The sequence below is a fragment of the Myotis brandtii genome, unplaced genomic scaffold, assembly GCF_000412655.1.
Source record: "Myotis brandtii unplaced genomic scaffold, ASM41265v1 scaffold5477, whole genome shotgun sequence".
Taxonomy (NCBI): domain Eukaryota; kingdom Metazoa; phylum Chordata; class Mammalia; order Chiroptera; family Vespertilionidae; genus Myotis; species Myotis brandtii.
Genome location: NW_005370029.1, coordinates 11,657 through 33,452, shown reverse-complemented (window position 1 = coordinate 33,452; position 21,796 = coordinate 11,657). Strand labels below are relative to the sequence as shown.

Sequence of the window (21,796 nt, the reverse complement as noted above, 5' to 3'; positions counted from 1 at the left end):
GAAAGGCCAAGTGGAAACCACTAGAATTTCCTTTACCTAAGAAAATAGTAAACCAAAGGCAATACCACATTCCTGGAGGGATTTCTGAGTCTAGTGATGCCATTTAGAACCAGAAACATGCAGAGATGGTGATTCCCACTACATCCTCATTCAACTCGCTTATTTAGCCTGTGTAGAAAACAGATGGATCTTGGAGGATGACAGTAGTTTATTATAAACTTAGCCAGGCAGTGACTCTAATTGCAGCTACTATTGTAGATGTGATTTTATTACTTGAGCAAATGAACACATACCCTGGTACTTGTTATGCAGCTATTGATCTTGCAAATGCTTTTTCTCATTAACTGTTTGTATAACCACCAAAAGCAGTTTGCTTTGAGCTGGCAAGGCCAGTAATACTTACATCTTCACTGTCCTACATCAGAGATATATCAACTCCCCAGCCCTATGTCATAATTTAGTTTGTGAAGATCTTGATCAATCTTCCCTTCTACAAGACATCTCAAAGTTCTATTACACTAATGATGATAAGCTGATTGGACCTAGTGAGCAAGAAGTAGCAACTACTCTAGAATTCACAGCTTCCCTGAGTGTCCCTGGGCTCCAGCTTGAAGCTCAGTAATTTTCATGCAGTTTCCTGAGGCGAAGTCTTTTCCAAAAGCACTTCTATTCCCAGCCCATTATTTTTTTAAATATATTTTTATTGATTTCAGAGAGAGGAAGGGAGAAACATCAATGAGAGAGAATCACTGATTGACTGCCTCCAGCACGCCCCCTACTGGGGATTGAATCCCCAACCTGGAATCGAACCTGGGACCCTTCAGTCTGCAGGCCGACACTCTATCCACTGAGCCAAACCAGCTAGGGCCCAGCCCATTATTTGCAACCTGGAGCCAACCTGCCGTCACTCATCATCATAACAGGGCCCAATAGAAAGGGAGATTATTAAGGGAATCTGAGGGTAAACCTTCAACAGGAAACCAGTTGGACCCAAGAAGATAAAAGGATGGTTTAAACTAGAAGGGGTTTTTGACACCATGCCCACGAGCAAAAATGTGTGTAGGTGATTGTATGTGGAGGGTATGGAGAGAGGGTCCTTGCCAGTACACACTTTACCCTGTAGATCTTCTGATGTACTTCATTCCTCTTTCACTCTCTACCTTTCCCAGATACTCCTATTCCTCATTTCTGGATAAGCTAAACTGGGGAGACCTGGGGGCACTGAACTCAAAGCCTCAGTGCCAAACTGTTTTATCCATGTTCGCCATTAAGACCCAGCTCTGCAGATGAGACCAGACTGCTGACCTTAATATAGCAACAGCTAACAATTTTAAGCACTACCTTCCAGAAGTGTGATCAAAATAGACAGGCTACTCTCCCTCTAATCCTCAAAATAATCCTGGAAGCCATTTTACCAAGGGGAAAATTGAGTCCCAAGGAGGAACAGTAACTTGCCAAAAGTCACACAGCTAGTGGGCAGCCAGCAGAGACAGGACTTGAACCCCTTTGATCTAACTCCAGAGCTAACACTAACTATTGCAGCAGCAACTCTGACTCTCCATGGAAACAGGCACCCTTCACTATTCACTCTGTGTGCTTGGTGGGAAATCTGGAAAATGAAAGTTCCAGACTAAACTATAAAATGTCACTTGGCCATGTAAGGTCTACTCAAGGCAATCAAGACAATCTGAGTGGGGAAGTAAGAGTCTGTGATGTCACAGGCTTTGGGCCCAACCAACCACAGGTGAAACCTCTCTCTCCCTCATCTATTCCCTCAGTCTCACAAGCTCTCTCTGCACATACTCTAAGAGTCACAGCTTCTTTACAGCTCTGCACCCTGCTATGGCTCTCCTGGGACAGGAAGGTCAGAAACTGCTCCAACATCAGAAGCTCTAAGATTTGCTTCATTGTGTGCATCTCAGGCCAAAGCCACCGACCCACGGCAAAGCTCCAGGAGCCACCTAAGGGTTTCTCCAGGGGCCAACGTCAGAACCCACAGAAGTGCAGATAGGAAGCCTTCATGCTGGACCTTTGGTCAGCAGAAACAGCTCTTGGCTCCAGGTGCAGGAATATCTTCAGTTTCACAATCAGGAGCCCTTTTTGCTTCTGGGAGCCCAGGTCAGGCCATTGTCAGACTCCTGGACCATTTTGGCCTTGAAATCAACCTCAACTGCAGGCTAAGTTTCCCCTAGCACTTCTTGCAACAATAAACAGCATGTGCAGGAATCAGCGTTGCCGAGGCTTCATGTCCCAGCCCATAAACCCAACTCTATCCCTGGTGGAGCTGTTTCCAATACTTTGGTTTCTGTGGGTTCAGAGAGGTGATGCACCTGCCATGGAAAGATACAATGGCAGACAGCTCTCTACTCTCTGTCTCAAACCCATGCAGGACTGGATGCTGCTCTCACACAGGAAGTACCAGAAATAAAGTTTGGTGTCCAAAAACCAATAGTACCGGCTCCAAACCAAAGTGATGACAACTTTACCAAATGACAACATAGCATCTGACTGCCCTAAAACTCACCACTGACCACCCAGGCAGAAAAATCTGACTCCAGGAGTGGGACCAGCAAGGAACCAATTGGAAGACAATAGAGGTGGGGCATCAGGCAAACCTCAAAACCTACGAACCCTCTGGTGGTAGCTGAAAGGTGAGAGGAATAGAAGGGTTAGGTAGGTGGAAGCTCTGGTCTTTAAGAGAAGAAAATACAAAGTTAGATCAAGGCCATTATGAGCTATGAGCCAAAGAATAGAGTCACAAAGAAAACTTATTAAAATGGGAATTCTAGCCCTGGCTGTTGTGGCTCGGTTGGTTGGAGTGTCATCCAGTACTGTGAATTCTAGAGCTATGGTGAGATCCAGTGCCTCAGAGTGTTGGGATGGGTCCCAGAAATATAATTTTTTAACGAACTCTCCCTAGAAATTCATCCTACATATAGAGGTTTGAGAATCACTGGCTACATCATAACAGATTTACAGGAGGGAAATGTGGACTCCAAGAAGGAATTTATCCGCTGAGATGAACTTCCCATGGTCAACCCAGGGCCCAAATTTAATAAATAATAATTGCTTACCAGCTATTTGCTGACAGGGGCTTCCCCAGGGGAGTTCAGACTGAACTCTGAGCTTCCGGCACATTGCCTGGTTTGTTTATGCCATCTCAGTCAACCACTACAGGGAAACACTGGTTTCCTCTTTCCTCCGTTGGACTGAGAACTGCCCTATCCATTCAGAACTTCATATTTGGATACTTCATTTACATAAAGCAGACATAATTGAGAACCTGAGCAAGAACTTGCACTATAAAAGACAGCCTCCCCTTTGCCTCAGTGGAGCAAAATAGAAGTTGCTACCTACATCTGTGTCTCCTGAGCTGCAGCTCCTTTTGGGGCAAATAAAAGCCTTTTATTCTTTATTACACTCTAAAATTTATTTTGGTTTACATTCCCAACCGCTCCTAGTATTCTTGAGCTGATGGGAGAGAAGCCCTGGCTAGGATCAAGAACGTGACAGGCCCCACCCAACCCCCTGGGACTTAGAAGCCTCTAAGACCGGAAATGGAATCCCTTCCAAAGAAAAGCTCCAGCCCCTCTAACGTCAGCAATCTTCTTTCCAGCCCCCCACCCGCAGGGAAGGGTAGCCTGCGGCCTGCTGGGAGTTGCAGTCCGCTGCGTGGCCCCACGCCTGCGCACTGGGTACTGCACCAAGCGAGCTGGGAGAGCCGTGGGCGCCCAGGCGGTGAGTCCGGGTGCGTCCGGAGGGCGTGGCTGTCCCTGGGGCGCGGGGAGTGGGGCTCCCTTCCCGTTTAGGCTACAAATATTTGCAGCCTCCAGGCCTGACCTGGTGGCGGGCCCCTGTCCCGCCTGGGTCCCCGCTGCCGTTCCTTGAAACCCGGCCGGGCCTTCCCGGGGGTCCTCTGGGGCTGGCGTCGTCGCCCCTCCAGGAAGCGAGACATCTACGCCTGGAAGAGCGCTGGGGCCGCGCCCTTGCCACCAGCATTCGATTTTAAACCGGCTTTTAGACATTTAGGGATTTGTCCTCCTATCATTTCCCCTAGTGCCCTCTTTTCACGACTCCCAGTGCCTCTTTCCGCACACCTCTCTATCCACGGCCCGGTGAGCGCGGGCTCATTCCGGACGGTTTGGAGAGAAGCCATCAGCCCCGAGGGGAAGTGGAGTTTTCATCCGGAAGGGCCGATGGGAGGAAACCCGGAGGGTCAATTCCGTGGGAGACGTGGGGTAAGGTTTGGGTCAGTAAGGGAAGAGCTGCCTAGCTGTGAGGCTGGAGTACACGAAAGGTGGGTCCCCAGACTAAACCGTCAGGGTTCCTGGATGCCCTCCAGCGACCCTTAGGTACCTACACGGGGGAATAGAAGCTTTCTAGCAACGAGTTCTCGCGAGCAGAGCTGTCTCTGGGCCGGGCATATTGCTGTTCCCTTTCCATCCAATTGGATCCCTCAAAAGCAATTTTATGAAGAGGATGCTACAAAGAGGCGCTGGGTGTCATTTAAGAAACTAGCCCAGGGATGAAATGGAAACAGAGTGAAGCTTTTGAATGACCAGGCAGGAAGAGATTCGGGGTTTTGTTTGTTTTTGTTTTTTGTTTTCCCCTTGACCGTGTCCGGGAAAGAAGACAGGTATGTGAGCTGTGGGTAAATTCAGAGAGGACCTATAGCACATGGGCAGGTACCAGTCTTCACACCTTTGGAGACATGTATGGTACCGCCTATCTGACCTTGGAGATTGCACTAAGGACATTTGGATGTTTTTAGACATGAGCATTGCAGGAGTCTATAGTTTCTAACCTCATCACCATTTCTCTCTGGCATTTGCTATCGGTCCTGGGACATGTTATTCAGTTCTCCGAAGCCTCAAACCTCAGTGCCCACATCTGTATTCAGGGTATAATACTAGTACCCACCTCCTAACATTGGGTGAGAACTAAATGAATTTACACACACACACACACACACACACACACACACATATGGCTTGGAACAGCACCTGGCACTTAGCATGTTGAACATGATAACTGCCCTTCATTATTAATGCAGACCAGATTTCCTGATGGCCTGCCCTGTGTAGTGTATTTTTCTCATGAGAAAGCCACTTGGAATGCATTGCATGATGTGATTCATGGTGATGTTGGCTGAACTACACATACCTGAAGTGGAGAAGAATGAGGGATTGATGAGTTGCTGCCTTTGCAAGGCATGGCTCTCCCTAAGATGCCGGTGATTGAAGGTGACTGAGGGTTACTCAAAGCTAGGTGAACTTTCAGGTTTACTCACCTCTATTGTAAGTACTGCTCCCTCGTATTTCTTCTTTGGCTTACTTATATTCAGAAACACAAGAAAATTGTTATTAGACTATGAGTGGAGATATAGGCCACCAGATGTATAGGGGTTAATTTAAGGGAAGAGATTCTTAGCTCTGGGTCCAGGAATTCTAGAAAAGAGCTGTTCAATAGAACTTCCTGCAACAGTGTCTACTAAGCATTTGAAATGTGAATAATATGAATAGGAAATTGAATTTTTATATTTAAATAATTTAAACTTAAACTGCCACATGAGACTATAGTCTACCATATTGGACAGAACAATTCTAGAGGGCCCATGGATGGTCTTGAAGTTTTAGTGAACTTTTTGAAACTGGATGTAGAATTTGAAGTGTTATGTGTATTTTTCTGGGAAGTGAGTCCATTGCTTTCATCAGATTTTCAAAACCAATGAAACTATTACAATCTGCTACTTTAGAGCTTTGCTGAAAAGCAAGCAATTAAGGGAGATAAGAATGCCCTGTTAACCACTGCTCTTTCTCCTTTCTCATTTGACCTTTCCTCAGCTTTAGATCCTCCACTCAAGAAATATACAAAGAAACAAATTGGAGTCTGAGACTTTAGGCCCAGATAAATTGGACACTGCAGGAAGGGGGCAATGGCTGTTGCCCTGGGTTGTGCAATCCAGGCCTCCTTGAATCAGGGCTCAGTGTTTCAAGAGTATGATACTGACTCTGAAGTCTTCCGTCAGCGCTTTAGGCAGTTCCAGTACAAAGAAGCAGCCGGGCCTCATGAAGCTTTCAACAAACTTTGGGAGCTTTGCTGTCAATGGCTGAAGCCAAAGCTGCGTTCTAAGGAGCAAATCCTGGAGCTTCTAGTGTTGGAGCAATTCCTAACAATTTTGCCCACAGAGATAGAGACCTGGGTGAGGGAACATTGCCCAGATAATAGAGAAAGAGTTGTGTCACTGATAGAAGACTTACAGAGAGAACTTGAGATACCAGAGCCACAGGTAAGAAAAGAGTTTGGGATCTGGGTAATCATACTAAAAGAAGTAGCAGACACATCTGGTACTAGATCAGCCATTTTGTCTTTTTGTCCTAGGACCTCCCTGCAGTGATTTTTATATTTTCCTTTTGTTGGAATCAGCAAATGGGTTAGTGATTCTCAACTGTTAAACCAAACTCCTTAAATATTTGGTTGTGCCTCTTTTACTGCCCTATAGATAGTATAATCTACTTATATACACAAAATCAAAACCATCATATAATAAGTGCTCTGTGGTTTGTGAGCCAAAAACAGCCCAAGGCCTGTTTTTATACAGCCCATGAGCTAATAACGGTTATTACTTTTTTAAAGTGTTGTTTTTTTTAAAAAAGAATAGGCAACAGACCAACACAACCCAGAAAGCCTAAAATATTTACTATCTGGTTCTTTCCAAAAAGGTCTGTCAACCATAAGTCAAGTAGGGTTTAGAAGTAATATAAAAGAAAAGGAACATAGTGTCTTATAAACTAATGGACATTTCAGCATTCACATGTCTGGGCTTGAGCGTACCAGAAAACCTCATGAAGTCAGATGCTTGCCTCACTGCACAGATTCGCTGTGAAGGCAACAAGCAGAAATTCAGACCAATATAACTCAAACACTATGAATGGTGTTGCTGCTGGTCATGTGATTTTCCAAAGTGACAAACGACTTTGGTGAATCTGAACAATTAGTATAGTATTTCTTTGATTTTCAAATTATTGCTTTCCTAGAAAAGTTTAGTCAAGCTAAAATTTGCAAAAATATTTTGTGATTATATGACCAGCAAGGTGAGGTTCTTGACAGGTTCTTTTTACCTATACGAATATTTGAGCGGGGCACTCCAATGTTGGTAAGGACCTGGAACAATTCTGCACTGTGTGCATTATCTATACTCCCATCTCTGCCCACTAACATCAATGATGAGAGAGACTGCCTCCTACATGCCCCCCTATTGGGGATTGAGCCTGCAACCTGGGCATGTGCCCTTGACTGGAATCAAACCCAGGACCCTTCATTCCACAGGCCAATGCTCTATATACTGAGCCAAACCAGCTAGGGCTATTGTGTTGATTCCTGTATGTGCCTTGACCAGGCATCAAACCCGCAACCTTGGTGTATTGGGACAACACTCTAACTGAGCTACCTGGCATTATCTATACTCCCACCTCTGCCCACTAAATTCTGATAGCCACCACCTACTACAATATCTAAAATATCTCCTGGGGGTGCTGGCCCTACCCTCTTTCAGAACCACCTAGTAAAACCTGTTTGGGGCTTGCTATAGCTCAGTGATGGCGAACCTTTTGAGCTCGGTGTGTCAGCATTTTGAAAAACCTAACTTTAACTCTGGTGCCGTGTCACATATAGAAATTTTTTGATATTTGCAACCATAGTAAAACAAAGACTTATATTTTTGATATTTATATTATATACTTAAATGCCATTTAACAAAGAAAAATCAACCAAAAAAATGAGTTCGCGTGTCACCTCTGACACGCGTGTCATAGGTTCGCCGTCACTGCTATAGCTGAACACGGCAGCGTCTTTGGAGAAGGGAGAAAGTGCTTCTAGTTAGGCATTAGTGGCACGGGAGTCTTGTGTGTTGATGGGGCTCTGTAGTTAGCCTGCATGAACAGGATTCTTCCAAAGTTTCCTGACCCTAGGATAGAATTGTTTATAGTTTCCCTTCCTTTCTGTGTCTCCTTGTTTGGCTTACCACATGAAATTTTGTCTTCATGCAGTCTAATCCTGCATTGCCAGTATGATAGGCACCAGCCAAAGGTGGTTCTTGAGCTCTAGAAATTTGGCTAGTCCAAATTGGGATATGCTGTAAGTATAAAATGCACACCACTTTCAGAAGACTTAAGGTGAAAAATAAAGTAGGTGAAATATATTATTAATAATTCATACTGATTACATGATGAAATTGTGTTATTTTATATATGTATATTTTGTTAATGCATATTATTATATTATTATTTCTTTTATTTTTTTTCATATGATCACTGGAAAATTTAAAATGACTTTGTTGACTTGCATTATATTGCTCCTGGGCACTGATGGTCTAGATATTAGAGTGATGGGTTCTGGCATTTTCCCCAGATTGATAGGCAGGAAATACTCTTGGAAGACCTCGCAGCAGTTGGAATGGCAGACATACCACCAAACATCCACGTGGAAGTACCCGCACTCCAAGCAATGGGACCTGTCCCCGAGGCCCCAGTCGCAGATGCGTGGATCCCACAGGAGCTGAGCTACGGTGCTGCTGGGGAAGGCCAGTCCTTTCTGGACCCTGGTAAGCCAAAGATTTTATTTCCTTTCCTTGATTTCTTTTTGAGAACTCAGGAGCTATCCAGGGTTTGGTTTGGTTAGAAACACGGAATAAGGGATGAAAATGGATAAAGAGTAAGTGTGGAAACGTCTCTCTGGGAATAGCCAGCCACAAAACACGTTAGATTGATCGGGATTCAAGAAGTTTATTTTTCACTTTTTTTAGTGCAATAAAGATAATCATATATTAACTTCTTACCCATTTTTGCATGTACACTTCAGTGGTAATGAATATATTTATAATGTTGCGAAACCATCACCATTACCCATGTCTACAACTATTTTCATCTTGTAAAACTGAAACTTTGTACCCATTTACACAATAACTTCTCATTTCCACCTCCCCCCCCAATCCCTGAACGACCATTTAAATTTTTGTCTCTATGAATTTGACTACTCTATGTACCTCATATAAATGGAATCATATAGTATTTGTCTTTTAGAGACTGGCTCATTTCACTTAGTGTAATGTCCTCAAGGTTCATTCATGTTGTAGTATATGTCAGAATTTCTGTTCTTTTAAAAGTTGAATAATATTCCATTGTGCATATATATTGTATTTAATATATCCATATTTTCATAAATGTATATTGGGTTGCTTCTTTGTTTTTGCTGTCATGAGTAATGCTTCCCTGAGTAGGGGTGTAAATCTCTTTGAGACCCTGCCTTTACTTCTTTTGGGTATATAAGCAGAAGTGGAATTGCTTGATCATATGGTTATTCTATTTTTAAACTTTTGAGGAACCATCATACTGTTTTCCACAGTGGATGTACCATTTTACATTCCCACTAACAATGCACAAGCTTTCCAATTTCTCCACATTCTTGCTAACACTTGTTATTTTCTGGTTGTTGGTTGTTTTTTTTATAGTAGCATTCCTATGGGTGTCAGGTGGTATCTCATTGTAGTTTTGTGGTTTTTTTAATCCTCACCCGAGCATATGTTTTTTTTTTATTGACTTTTAGAGAGAGAAAGGGAGAAAGAGAGAAACATTGATGTGAGAAACGTCTATCAGTTGCCTTCCTTACACGCCCGACCGGGTATCAAACTCACAACCTACGTATGTGCCCTATCTGGGAATCGAACCCGCAACCTTTTATTTTTTTAAAAAAATTTTTAAATATATTTTTATTGATTTTAGAGAGGTAGGGGGAGGGAGAGAGAGATAGAAACAACAATGATGAGAGAGAATCATTGATTGGCTGCCTCCTGCATGCCCCACACTGGGGATCGAGCCTGCAAGCCAGGCATGTGCCCTTGACCGGAATCGAACCTGGGACCCTTCAGTCCGCAGGCCGATGCTCTATCCACCGAGCCAAACCAGCTGGGGCAACCCGCAACCTTTTAGTGTATGGGACAATGCTCCAACAAACTGAACCACATGGCCAGGGCTAATTATAGTTTTGATTTGCATTTTCTAAATGATTAGTGACGTTGAACATCTTTTCATGTGATTTTTGACCATGGATATATTTTTTCTTTTTTTCTTTTTTTTTTTTACCAGTCTGGATGAACACACTTTATTTAGTTTTTGTTGTTTTACATTTTTTATTGAATTTATTGGTGTGACATTGGTTAATAAAATTACATAGGTTTCAAGTGTACAATTCTATACGACATCATCTTTACATTGTATTGTGTGCACAACCCAAAGTCAAGTCTCCTTCCATCACCATTTATCTGCCCTTTACCCTCTTCTACTCTCCCCATCCCCCTTTCCTTCTGGTAATCACCATACTGTGGTCTGTGTCTGTGAGTTTTTAGGTGTTTTTTTGTTTTTGTTTTTTGCTTAAGAATGTCTATTCAGTCCTTTGCACATTTTTAAATTGGGTTGTTTGGCTTTCTTTGTTGAATTTTAAAGTTCTCTGTATTATGGGTATTAATCCCTTATCAAATATATGATTTGTAAATACTTTTTGCATTCTGTGGGCTTTTTTACTCTGTTGACACTGTCTTTAGATGAACAAATGTTTAAATTTTTCATGAAGTACTATGTCTACTTTTTATTTTATTGCCTATGCTTTTCTTGTCATATCCAAGAAAACATTGCCAAATGAAATGCCATTAAACTTTTGCCTTATGTTCTTCTAAGGTCTTACTTTTAGGTCTTTGATCCATATTGAGCTAATTTTTGTATATGGTGTTAGGTAAAAGTCCAACTGTGTGTGTGTGTGTGTGTGTGTGTGTGTGTGTGTGTGTGCATATTCAGTTTTCCAGCACCATTTCTTGGAAAGATTGTCTTTTCTCCATTTAATGATCTTGGTATCTTTGTTAAAAGTCATTTGACCATATATTTGATGGTTTCCTTCTGGGCTCTCTATTCTGTTACATTTGTCTGTATGTCTAACTTTATGTCAGTACCAAACTGTTTTGATTACTGTAACTTTGTAGTAAATTTTTGAAATCAGGAAATGTGAATCCTCTAATTTTGTTCTTTCTTTTCAATATTGTTTTGTCTATTTGAGGTCCCTGGAGGTTCCATATGAATTTTAAAATGGGTTTTTCTTTTTCTGCAAAAAAATGTCACTTGGATTTTGACAGATTACATTGACCCCATAGACCTTTTGGATAGTGTTAACATCTTAACAATATTAAATCTTCTAATCCATGAATGTGGAATGTATTTCCATTTATGTCTTCTTTAATTTCTTTTACCATTGTTTTATAATTTTCATTGTACATTTTTCATCTACTTGTTTAAATTAGTTTCTGTTTTATTCTTTTTGGTGCTGTTATAAATTGAATTGTTTTCATAATTTCCAGAATTGTTCATTGTTAGTGTATAGCAATGGAACTAATTTTTGCATGTTCATTTTGTATCCTGTTATGTTGCTGAATTCATTAGAATAGTTTTTAAATAGAATCATTATGATTTCTATTAGGTCATATAATCTACTAATAGAGATTATTGTACTTCTTCCTTTACATTTTGAGTGCCTTTTACTTCTTTTTCTTGCCTAATTGCTCTGCCTACAACTTCCAGTACTGAGTTTAATAGAAGTGGCCAAAGTGGGCATCCATACCTTCTTCCTAACCTTAAAGAAAAAGCTTTCAGTCTTTCACAATTGAGTATGATGTTCCCTGTGTGTTTTTCATATATGCCTTTTATTATGTGGAGGTAATGTCCTGTTCCTATTTTGTTGAATGTTTTTATCATTAAAGGTGTTGAATTTTGTTTAATGCTTTTTCTGCATCAATAGAGATGATCATGTGGGTTTTTTTCATTATGTTAATGTGGTGCATTACACTGATTGATTTTCATATGTTGAAACATCTTTATATTCCAGGAACAAATACAACTTGGTCATGGTGTATGATCATTTTTTATTTTCAATTACAGTTGACATACAATATTATATTAGTTTTAGGACATTATATAACTTAGCAGGTGTTCATCCTGATAAATCTCATACCTATCTAACATAATAATTTTAGAATATTGACTATATTCCCTATGCTGTACATCACAGTGACTATTCTGTAACAACCAATTTGTACTTCTTAATCCCTTCACCTTTTTCACCCATCTTCTCAGCCTCCCTCCCATCTGGCAACCATCAAAATGTTCTCTGTATCTATGAGTCTATTTCTGTTCTGTTTATTCATTTCATTTATTTTTTAAATTAGGTTGTTGATAGATATGTATTTATTGCTATTTTATTGTTCATATTTTGATCTTTTAAAAAATTCTTCTTTTTAAAGAAGACCCTTTAACATTTCATGTAATACTGGTTTGGTGGTGATGAACTTTAGCTTTTTCTTGTCTAGAAAGCTCTATATATGTCCTTTGATTCTAAGTGATAGCTTTCCGGGTAGAGTAATCTTGGTTGTAGGTCCTTGCTTTTCATCACTGAATATTTCTTGCCAATCGCTTCTAGCCTGCAAAGTTTCTGTTGATAAATCAGCTGACAGTTTTATGGGAGCTCCCTTGTAGGTAACTAACTGCTTATATCTTGCTGCTTTTAAGAATTTCTCTTTGTCTTTAACCTTTTGCATTTTAAGTATGATGTGTCTTGGTGTGGCCCTCCTTCCCTTCCACTCTCTCTGAAAATCAATTGAAAACATATCCTCAGGGGAAGATTAACGAAAAAAGAAAAGAAGCAATGGCCTCTTCCAACACTTCTGTCTGACAGAAAGCTGCCCCCAAACCAGACATTTCATTTCCTCCCAGTATACCCCTATTTCCATTCAAGATGCTGCCTCAGAGGGGGTGAGTCCCAGTAAATCTGTGTGTAGGCCCCTTAGGAGGAACTGCCTGGGACTCCATCATCCCTCCATCTCAGCCACAATCTCCACTGGTTTTTACAGCCAGAAGTTATGGGGTCTCCTTTGCCTGGGTCTGGAACCCCTAGGCTTGGAGGCCTGGTGTGGGGCTGAGACCCCTTGCTCCTCAGGGAGGACCTCTGCAGCTGAGATATCCCTCCCAGTTTTAAAGTGCCACACGTGGGTGTGGGAGCAGCCCATTCCTTGTCTCTGCCCCTCATACCAACCAGTCTCGATGTGGCTTCTTTAAATCCCTAGTTATAAGACTTCCATTCAGCTAGATTTTAGGTAGTTCTGACTGATGGTTGTTCTGTAGTTGTTATAATTTTGATGTGGTTGTGGGAGGATTTGAGTTCCGTATTTACCTATGTTGTCATCCTGACTGGAAATCTGTATATTCCTTTAAATATACTGCTGAGCCATGCACGGCCGGGCATGGCTCAGTGGTTGAGCATCAACCTATGAACAAGAAGTCACAGTTTGATTCCTGGTCAGGGCACATGCTCAGGTTGCGGGCTCCATCCCCAGTGTGGGGCGTGCAGGAGGCAGTCGATCAATGATTCCTTCTCATTGATGTTTCTACCTCTCCCTCTCCCTTCCTCTCTGAAATCAATCAAGAAAAATAATATATAATATACTATATATGATTGGCTTTACTGCTGAATTCAATTTGCTAATATTTTATTCAGGATTTTTGCATCAGTGTTCATAAGGAATATTGTTTTTAGTTTTCTTATAGTGTCTTTTTCAAGCTTTGATACCATGGTAATGCTGGACTCATAGAATGAGTTAGGAAGTGTTTCTGCCTCTGACTTTTTATTTTTAATTTGAGAAGCATTGTTATTAGTTCTTCTCTAAATATTTAATAGAATCCACCAGAGAAGTCATTAGGTCCAGGGCTATTCTTCATCAGGAGATTTTTTATTACAGATTAAATCTCCTTGCTAAATTCTAGGTCTATTGAGATGTTTGCTTCTTTATGATTTAGTCTTGGTAGGTTTTGTGTTTCTAATAATTTGTCCATTTCATTTGGTTATCCAATTTGCTGACATACTATTTTTCATAGTACTCTTATAATTCTTTTTAGTTATGTAAAATCATTGTTAATGCCCCTACTTTCATTTTTATTTTAGTAATTTGAGCCTTCTCTCTTTTTTCTTAGTCCATTTAGCTAAAGGTTTGTCAACTTTGATTTTTTTTTAAACCAGCTTTTGGTTTCATTTATTTTTTTGTTATTTTTCTAGTCTCTATTTTATTTATCTCTACTCAATCATTAATGTTTCCTTCTTTCTGCCAGCTTTGGGTTTAGTTTTTTTTTTCTTAGTTCCATAAATTATAAAATTATGTTGCTTTAGGGCAGGGGTCCTCAAACTTTTTAAACAGGGAGCCAGTTCACTGTCCCTCAGACCGTTGGAGGGTCGGACTATAGTTTAAAAAAAATTATGAACAAATTCCTATGCACACTGCACATATCTTATTTTGAAGTAAAAAAACAAAACGGGAACAAATACAATATTTGTATTTGCATGTGGCCCGCGGGCTGTAGTTTGAGGACCCCTGCTTTAGGGTCTTTCTTGTTTATTAATATAAGTATTTATATACAGGGTGGGGCAAAAGTAGGTTTATAGTTGTGAGTTCATGAAAAAGAGTTTATTCCTATATTATTATTTATTAATTTTTGAATTATTTTCCATATGAACTATAAACCTTTTTTTGCTCCATCCTGTATAGCTATAAATTTCCCCCTTAGCACTGCATTCATTGTACCCCATAAGTTTGGATATGTTGTGTTTTCATTTTCATTTATCTCTAAGTATTTTCTAATTTCCCTTCTGATTTCTTCTTTGATTCATGGGTAGTTTAAAACTATGGTATTTATTTTTCACATATTTGTCAATTTCCCCATTTTCTTTCTGTTATTGTTTTCTAACTTCATCCTGTTGTGGTATATCTATCTTGTGAAATCAATTGAGAGTAATTTGTGGCCTAACATATGGTCTATATCCTAGATATATAAGGTATCCCCCAAAATGTATATACACACTTTGAATAATTATAAAGGCAGTATTTATTAAAATACATTTTATTTTTTAAATTGAGCTGTCAGATGTAAAAGTGTGTGTACAATTTTTTGGTATACCCTCCCTGTATATTACCAATGGGGAGGAACTTCTATCATTTTGCTATTTGTTTTCTATATGTCTTAATAGCTTTTTTGTTCCTTATTTTCTACATTACTGTCTTTTGGGTTTAGTTGATTGTTTTATATCAAAATGCTTAAATTCCTTTATCATTTATTTTTGCATTTATTGTATGGCTGTTTTCTTTTAATCTGTAATCAAAGTGGTTTCCATGGAGCCCTACCCGGTTTGGCTCGGTGGATAGAGCATCGGCCTGCGGACTGAAGGGTCCCAGGTTCGATTCCTGGTCAGGGCACGTGCCCGGGTTGCGGGCTCAATCCCCAGTGTGGGGCGTGCAGGAGGCAGCCAATCAATGATTCTCTCTCATCATTGATGTTTCTATCTCTCTCTCCCTCTTCCTTCCTCTCTGAAATCAATAAAAATATATTTTTTTTTAAAAAGTGGTTTCCATGGAGATTACACTTAACATCTAAAGTTATGCTCTAATTTGAATTTATAACATCTTAATTACAATAACATCCGGAAACTCCACTTTTTTACAGCTCCATCCCTACTCTTTTCAGTTGTTGATGTCACAAAATTACATCTTTATAGAATATGTGCCCCCAAACAAACCAGTAATTATTTTAAATGCATTATTCTCTTAAATTATATAGAAAATAAAATGGTGAGTTACAAATAAGTTACCATAATAATAGACTTAGACTAATAATTGTGTTTTTAAAAAATGTATTAGTCATTTAAATCATGTAGAAAACAAAAAGTGGAATTATAAATCATTGTTACAATAATACTAGATTTTATAATTGCCCACCTATTTACGTTTATTGAGATATTTATTTCTTCATGTGGCTTCAAGTTACTGTCTAGTGTCTTTTTATTTCATCCTGCAGGACTCCCTTGAGCATTTTTTCACATCAGGTCTAGAGGTAATGAACATCCTCAGCTTTTGTTTATCTAGGAATGCCTTAATTTCTCCTTCACTTTTGAAGGACAGTTATGTTAAATATAGGATACGATTCTTGGTTGACAGTTTATTTATTTTAGTACTCTGAATATGTCAGCCCACTGCTTTCTGACCTGCAAAGTTTCTGATGAGAAATCTGCATATTTTCTTTTTTTTAAAATTTCTTTATTGGTTAAGGTATTACAAATGTGTTCTCATCCCCCCCATTAATCCCCAACCGCCCCCCCCCACTCATGCTCTCTGCATATTTTCTTATTAAGGCTCCATTGTATGTAATGAGTCTTCTCTCTGCTGCTTTCAAGATTCTGTCTTTGACTTTTCAGAGTTTGATTATTACATATCTTGGTGTGAGTCTCTAAGTTCATCTTACTTGGAGTCTGTTGAACTAATTAAATGTTTGTATTCATGTCTTTCTTCAAATCTGGGAACTTTTCAGCCATTATATCTTCAAATATTAGCTAGTAATATTATATCTAATGAGAAATCTTTCTGCATATGCATTTCCATTCCCCATGTTAATTCGCTTAGCAACAGTGCCAGGTAGGAAGATCACACAAAATGCTGAGAAATGCTACTGCTCTTGATTTTAATACTTTCCAAAGCACAGGAAAGTCTAGTATATTTAACATGGGAAAGATAGAATGAATTTAAAAAATAAAATATTGCCCTGGCTGGTTTGGCTCAGTGGAGAGAGCGTCGACCTACGGACCCAAGGGTCCTAGGTTCGATTCTGGTCAAGGGCACATGCCTGGTTTGTGGGCTCGGTCCAACGTGTAGAAGGCAGCCAATCAATGATTCCCTCTCATCATTGATGTTTCTATCTCTCTCTTCCTCTCTGAAATAAAAATATTTTTTAAAATAAAAATAAATAAAAAGTAAAATATACCAATTAGGAGTAGAGGAAACTACCTTTTTCTCATCACTCTTAAAGTAACATATTATGCTTTTCAAAATGATGTAACACTATTCCATAATTTAAACATTAATTCTACTTTTACTGCTTTTTTATAAAAGAGAAAACATAATGGATGTATTACATGAAGCACTTCCTATTTTAGGCTGAGTGGAAAGAACAGCTTGTTGGCAGAGTGGAAGAATAAATTTTAAACTAATGGAAATAAGTCAAATTATTTTTATATTAAAGTTTGGAATATACTCTGTCAGCAAAAAGTGAAGCTGTTGGTATATATGAAATGGAAATACACACACACACACACACACACACACACTTCTTTATCCATTCATCTGTCAATGGACACTTAAGTTTTTTCCATATCTTGGCTATTGTAAATAATACTGTACTGAACGTAAGGAATGCCTATATATTTTCAAATTAGTGTTTTTATAATATTCAGATAAGTACCCAGAAGAGGAATTGCTAATCCATCTCTTTACTTTCATTCTATTTGTATCTTTGAATCTAAAGTGTATTTCCTGTAGACAGCATATAGTTGGATTTTTAAATCCCTGCCTTTTGATTGAGTTGTTTAATATGGATTATTAAACAACATTTTATCTTGTTTTGATATAATGTTCTAAAATTTAAATCTCCATCAAACTAGCTTGCTAATGTTATTTTAATAATGCTAATATGTAAAGGTCATTCTGCATTTAGATATCAAATCATCAGTTTCCAACCCACATGGTACTGCACACCATGTTACTGCACACCAATATTCTTTGACAGAGCTGAGGAAGGCAAAAAAGGGGTGTAGAAAAGAGGATTTGAGCTACAGGGTCTCTCAATGAGAAGGGTGGTAGGATGTAAGGAGAGCAACAATAATAGAAACATCTCCTATTCTTCGATTGACAATGAGAAACACTATTTGATGGATATTTGGGTTAATTTCAAGAGAATCCACTTCTAGACTTAAGTTGAAACAAAAACTGCTTTTGCCAACCCACTCAATTTCCTTTTGTTTTTAATCCTTACCCAAGGATATTTTTCTGTTGATTTTAAGAGAGTGGAAGAGAGAGGGAAAGACAGAGAGAAATATCGATATGAGAGAAACACATTATCTGTTGCCTCCTGCACGAGCCCTGACCAGGGCCTCAGGCCAGGGAGGAGCCTGCAACCAAGGTGTGTGCCCTTGACTGGAATCGACCCCAGGACCATTCAGTCCGCAGGCCGATACTCTATCCATTGAGCCAAACCAGCTAGGGCTCAATTTCCATTTTAATTTGAAAATCTCAACTGAAATTATTTCAGTAAACAGTTTTATAACTCCTACTTTTACCTCTCTTCACTTGGTACTCAGTAGTATCATTTCTGTTTTAATATGCCAAAACTTTATGAAGATGTACTTCATATTTTGGCTCTAACCTAATTAAATCTATACCAACATAGATACAGAAGTAATTTAGGACAGTGATTTCAGCATAGAATTGATTCCCTCTCCTTCCATAGATTAGAGGAGAATAGTTTTGAATTGAGCAAAAATGGATGTTCTCTCCTTTCTGTTTTCTTCTTTTAAAAGACTCTTGTACAAGATTCTGGTGAAATAATAGTAATTAAGGTAGAAGTAGATATTAAGTGGCTATATGTCCAAGATATCAGCCTGAACTCTGGAAAAACCGTTAGTAACACAAACAATTATGCTTTTCACCTTTCTAATGGCCAGGATACTCAATCCCAAAGCTTGATGTGAGCTTTCCATTGGAGCAAAGAGAAGAAGCATGGGTGAAGGAGCTACAAGATTCCAAAGAAATTAAACAATTACTTGAATCCAAGATAGGTAAGTAATTGTTCATTGATACTAGAGAAGAAAGAAAAGAAAAATTCATCCTTAATCAGGGTAAAGAGTTTTGGCTTCCATTTAGTAATTTCTATATCCCTACTGATGGTTTACTATAACTCTTCATTTTCCTTCATGTTCTTTTCTCTGTGGGACACAGTGACATCTAGAGTTTCTGTCTTCTCCTAGGTTTTGAGATCGGGATAGAAAATGAAGAAGATACTTCAAAGCAGAAAAAACTGGAAAATATGTACCCATTTCTTGTTACTTTAGAGGAGAATGCTAACCATGGTCCCGTTTTGCAAAAAGACTATGTACAGTTAGAAAATCAATGGGAAAAACCCCCAGAGGATTTACAGACAGATTTGACAAAACTTGTAGATCATCAGAATCCCTCTATAGGAGAGAAACCTGAGAGCTCTAGCTTGGAAGAACCTCTCAACCCTAGAACCCATAAGAAAAAGAGTCCAGGAGACAAACCTCACAGATGTTCTCAGTGTGGAAAATGTTTTGCCCGGAAATCACAACTTACAGGGCACCAGAGAATTCATTCAGGAGAAGAACCTCATAAATGCCCTGAATGTGGAAAAAGATTCCTTCGTAGTTCAGACCTTTATAGACACCAACGACTTCATACAGGGGAGAGACCCTATGAATGTACTGTGTGTAAAAAGCGATTCACTCGGCGCTCACACCTTATAGGGCACCAGAGAACCCATTCTGAAGAAGAGACTTATAAATGCCTTGAGTGTGGGAAAAGCTTTTGTCATGGATCAAGTCTTAAAAGACATCTGAAAACTCATTCGGGTGAAAAACCTCATAGATGTCACAATTGTGGGAAAAGTTTTAGTAGACTGACAGCTCTTACTTTGCACCAGAGAACTCACACAGAAGAGAGACCTTTTAAATGTAATTATTGTGGGAAAAGCTTTAGACAGAGACCAAGCCTTGTTATTCATTTAAGAATTCATACAGGGGAGAAGCCATACAAATGTAGTCATTGTTCTAAAAGTTTCAGACAGAGAGCAGGCCTTATTATGCACCAAGTCACTCACTTTAGAGGACTTCTTTAAGAATTATTAAAGGAAACAGGTCATGCAGAAATTGGCACAAACTCAAAAAAATCTTAACTTGAAGCAGTCTGTTTGTCTTGGAAGAATCTTTTTTGTTTGAGCTTATAGGAACAGATTTTCTTTTTTCTTTTTTCTTTTTTTTTACTATTAAAAACCTATCTTCCAAGGCATGTGAATTCTAGAGTATCTACCTATTCTTGCAACTCTTACGACTTTACTAGATTTGATGTATTCTATCTTTACAACTCTTACTTTTTAATGAAAATGAAAATGTTTGTGTCCCAAGCCAACCGTATCATAGATGAAAGCATAAAACATATAGGGTAGGGTCAATATAATGGATAACCATGTCTATCTGGTATATTATAGCAGCACCATAATTATTCTGCTGTCATTATTAAAGGTGGTTATATTAGTTTAAAGCTTTATTTGTGTTCCAAGTGGCAAGAAAGGAGACAGTGTATTTTGTTCAAAGAATAAAAATGTGTCAGGAACATATGGATAAAGAGGATTTCATTTGCCTCATAAGAACTGGGTTATTTCCATTGAAAATATTTATGTTTAAGAAATTAAGATTTTAATCTCTTTGAATTTTGCAAAATTTGCTAATCTGCTTATTTGGCTGTTTGTTAGAGCTGTTAATTTAATGGTTTATTTTGTTCCCTGAATGAATAAACTCTAGGGGGAAGAATCCATTTGACAGTTGAAGTCATATAATTAGAACCTGATTCAAATTAGATTGACTAATTTGAGGAGCCAGTGTCCATTGCTTTTTAATATATATATATATATGATTTCAGAGAGGAAGGGAGAGAGAGAGAGATAGAAAGACTTATTGATCGGCTGCCTCCTGCATGACCCACACTGGGGATTGAGCCTGCAATCCAGGCATGTGCCCTGACCAGGAATCAAACCATGACCTCCTGATTCATAGGTCTACACTCAACCACTGAGCTATGCTGGCCAGGCAGTGTCCATTGCTTTTTACTATCCTTTGGTATTCAAATATTACTGATTCTTTAATTCAGTGTCTCCCTAAGTGTGTGTCATAGAACACTTAGTTCTGTAAGATATTTTGCAAATAAGGTTGGGAATCCCTGCTGTTTCCCCTTTCTAGATTCACAGTGCACATCAGCATATGAGAATCTCTGATAGGTCCTTCAGTAAAGGCAGAAAAAGCAACCTGTTGGCTCAATGTTTTGACCCTAGAACCCTTTTTCATGTACACCCAAGTAATAACCCACAGAACTAGTATTCTGCAAATATCTCTTGGAACACATGCCTTTAACATATATTTCTATAGTTATCAATATAGTCTTATTACTCCCAAGCCTAGTTATCTCCAGTCATTTGAAGGGTGTTATGAAAAATTCTTTACACATATGTTTTTATGTAATACACACATAAACATGCACACATATTTTAAGGAGGTGAGGCTCACTAATTCAGATACTTTATAAGTTGCTCAGTGATTCTCAACCTCTTTGAATTTTACTTATAATCACATACATACACATTGCTACTTATATAAATGTTCTCATATAATCATAGTAATGACTCAAACTCCTGTAGCAAGGGAAGAATTCTTTGTCAGTTAAAGCTGTTAATACATGAAAATATTCATTCAGTCTAGTTCCTTGTTATAAAATACAAAAAAATAGGACATTCAAGTATTTTCCCTTTATGAAGATACCAGTCATCTTTTCCTTAAACTAGATTTAGGGAAAGTATATTTTTTCTATTCCACTGAACTTCTTGGAAGTCATATTTAAGTACGTTGGGGTATCTACTTTGTGCCTAACTAGTCCTGTTCTAGACTTAATGGAAACTAGTAAAGAAATTAATTCATGGGTCAGGTTCATAAAGAGTTTATAATATCTTTAATTAAACAAGAGTTGGGAAACAAATGGAGAAGAATGCAAGAGAGTTTGTATTAAGTGCCAAATCATATCAAGTGCTAAAGCTAGGATGTGTCTTTA

At 38.9% G+C, this 21,796-nt stretch overlaps 1 protein-coding gene across 3 annotated transcripts; it reads left to right on the top strand.

The window, feature by feature from the left end:
• The first annotated feature begins 3,661 nt into the window (after positions 1-3,661).
• Positions 3,662-20,486, top strand: ZNF449 (zinc finger protein 449). Of its 3 annotated transcripts, none has more exons than XM_005878161.2 (5): positions 3,662-3,738; positions 5,844-6,289; positions 8,410-8,602; positions 18,631-18,744; positions 18,934-20,486. In XM_005878161.2, the coding sequence occupies exons 2-5, from the start codon at positions 5,936-5,938 to the stop codon at positions 19,815-19,817; spliced, it is 1,545 nt and encodes a 514-aa protein (XP_005878223.1). In that variant the 5' UTR covers positions 3,662-3,738; positions 5,844-5,935; the 3' UTR covers positions 19,818-20,486. The 3 variants fall into 3 exon arrangements, with proteins under 3 accessions (XP_005878223.1, XP_014404836.1, XP_014404837.1); XM_014549350.1 differs by having other exon boundaries at positions 3,725-3,748; XM_014549351.1 differs by lacking the exon at positions 3,662-3,738 and adding an exon at positions 3,774-4,238.
• The last annotated feature ends 1,310 nt before the right edge of the window (positions 20,487-21,796 follow it).

Coding starts and splice junctions, on each gene's coding strand:
- ZNF449 (XM_005878161.2), top strand. CDS start 5,936: ATGGCTGTTGCCCTGGGTTGTGCAATCCAGGCCTCCTTGAATCAGGGC. Junction 8,603..18,630: donor CCAGTCCTTTCTGGACCCTG/GTAAGCCAAAGA, acceptor TCTAATGGCCAG/GATACTCAATCCCAAAGCTT. Junction 18,745..18,933: donor ATTACTTGAATCCAAGATAG/GTAAGTAATTGT, acceptor GTCTTCTCCTAG/GTTTTGAGATCGGGATAGAA.